Source organism: Micropterus dolomieu, linkage group LG02 (assembly GCF_021292245.1).
Source record: "Micropterus dolomieu isolate WLL.071019.BEF.003 ecotype Adirondacks linkage group LG02, ASM2129224v1, whole genome shotgun sequence".
NCBI lineage: Eukaryota > Metazoa > Chordata > Actinopteri > Centrarchiformes > Centrarchidae > Micropterus > Micropterus dolomieu.
In genome coordinates, this window is record NC_060151.1 from 32,819,096 (window position 1) to 32,821,508 (window position 2,413).

Sequence of the window (2,413 nt, forward strand, 5' to 3'; positions counted from 1 at the left end):
GGTGTGGTCAGTTACCCGTATGTGTGTGTGTTACAGGTGTGGTCAGTTACCTGTATGTGTGTGTGTTACAGGTGTGGTCAGTTACCCGTATGTGTGTGTGTGTGTGTTACAGGTGTGGTCAGCTACCTGTATGTGTGTGTGTTACAGGTGTGGTCAGTTACCTGTGTGTGTGTGTGTGTGTGTGTGTTACAGGTGTGGTCAGTTACCTGTGTGTGTGTGTGTGTTACAGGTGTGGTCAGTTACCCGTATGTGTGTGTGTGTGTTACAGGTGTGGTCAGTTACCTGTATGTGTGTGTGTGTTACAGGTGTGGTCAGTTACCTGTGTGTGTGTGTGTGTGTTACAGGTGTGGTCAGTTACCTGTGTGTGTGTGTGTGTTATAGGTGTGGTCAGTTACCTGTATGTGTGTGTGTTACAGGAGTATTCGCTGTCTGAGGAACATCATCCACTGGAATCTGATTTCAGCATTCATCTTGAGGAACGCCACCTGGTTCATCGTCCAGTTAACGATGACCTCTGCTGTTACCGAGAGCAACCAGGTAACCACACACAGACAGACTGATATCAACACACGCAGAGCAAAGAGATCAACAGATTAACATCAGAACCACAGAGCGGTCTGTTTTACCCCCCATAGAAACTGCAGAAAATTCTGCGCTCAACATTGGCGTGTTTGCCTGGCGATGCCCACTGAGCAAAACAAAACATCACGGCGTTATCCAACATTCTTTGAAACAGCTGGACTAGTGAACCCAGGTGCAAGATACAGAGAGGCTGGAGTTAGAGTCAGAGGGGGTCCCGGGCTTTGTTGGTCTGTGTTCTTGTGGTGGGAGGTTCTGGTCCTGATGGACCGCAGCCACTTGCCAGAGGTCTGAAACGGTTTGTACCCCTCCAGGTCCTGTACCCAAGTCCTGGAGGCGTAGAGGTGCTGCAGGTGTAGAGGTCCTGGGGGGATACAGGTCCTGGAGGGCTGGAAGTCCTGGAAGCGTACAGGCCCTGGAGGCGTAGAGGTCCTGGAGGGGTAGAAGTCCTGGAGGGGTACAGGTCTTGGAGGGGTAGAAGTCCTAGAGGCGTACAGGTCCTGGAGGCGTAGAGATCCTGGAGGGGTAGAAGTCCTGGAGGCGTACAGGTCCTGGAGGGGTAGAAGTCCTGCAGGGGTAGAAGTCCTGGAGGCGTAGAGGTCCTGCAGCCATAGAGGTCCTGGAGGGGTAGAGATCTAGAAGGGGTAGAAGTCCTGGAGGGGTACAGGTCTTGGAGGGGTAGAAGTCCTAGAGGCGTACAGGTCCTGGAGGCGTAGAGATCCTGGAGGGGTAGAAGTCCTGGAGGGGTACAGGTCTTGAATGGGTACAGGTCCTGGAGGGATGTTAGATTGCAGCCGAATAAGGCGGCATAAAATTAAAACATAATATTTCTGTAAAATACTTTTTGTTTTGGTCAATAACTCCTGAAGTGAGAGGCAGAGACTGTGTCTGGGCGCCGCCTGCCCTCTGGGAGCGTGCTCAACACAGTGAAATGTGGCGTTAGCGCCATCATGTGGTCAGTTATGAAACACTGCTGGTCATCAACATTTATTGGAGACGAACATGTGACTTGTACTGTCTGAAAACTGAATCTATGTTTTGACAATTTACTGAACTTTGATGAATGCAGCAGCAGCATCACCTTCACAAACCACGGCAACAGAGAGGGAGACACCATGAGGCTGAAAGGGAAAGTAAACACACATTCACCTTGTTTCCTCCTCCTCCTCTTCAGGTGTGGTGCAGGTTGGTGACAGCAGGTTATAATTATTTCCATGTGACAAACTTCTTCTGGATGTTTGGTGAAGGCTGCTACCTCCACACGGCCGTCGTTCTCACCTACTCTACCGACAAACTCAGGAAGTGGATGTTCATCTGCATCGGCTGGGGTCAGTTCACCTGTACACCTGTACCTGTCTGTCATCTGTACCCGTCTACAGCTTTACCTGTCTGTCACCTGTACCTGTCTGTCACCTGTACCCGTCTACAGTTTTACCTGTCTGTCACCTGCACCTGTCTGTCACCTGCACCTGTCTGTCACCTGTACCCGTCTACAGCTTAACCTGTCTGTCACCTGTACCTGTCTATCATCTGTACCTGTCTGTTACCTGTACCTGTCTGTCACCTGTACCCGTCTACAGCTTTACCTGTCTGTCACCTGTACCTGTCTGTCACCTGCACCTGTCTGTCACCTGTACCCGTCTACAGCTTTACCTGTCTGTCACCTGTACCTGTCTGTCACCTGTACCTGTCTGTCACCTGTACCCGTCTACAGCTTTACCTGTCTGTCACCTGCACCTGTCTGTCACCTGTACCCGTCTACAGCTTTACCTGTCTGTCACCTGCACCTGTCTGTCACCTGTACCCGTCTATAGCTTTACCTGTCTGTCACCTG

General features: G+C 51.0%; 1 protein-coding gene across 2 annotated transcripts in view; it reads left to right on the forward strand.

The window, feature by feature from the left end:
- The window catches only part of crhr1 (corticotropin releasing hormone receptor 1), a 47,800-nt gene that overhangs the window by 31,908 nt on the left and 13,479 nt on the right, over nt 1-2,413 (forward strand). For both annotated transcript variants that reach the window (XM_046039483.1, XM_046039474.1), the window contains 2 exons: nt 417-537; nt 1,754-1,907. In XM_046039483.1, the coding sequence (XP_045895439.1) occupies nt 417-537; nt 1,754-1,907 (275 nt within the window). The remainder of the gene's footprint in view (nt 1-416; nt 538-1,753; nt 1,908-2,413) is intronic.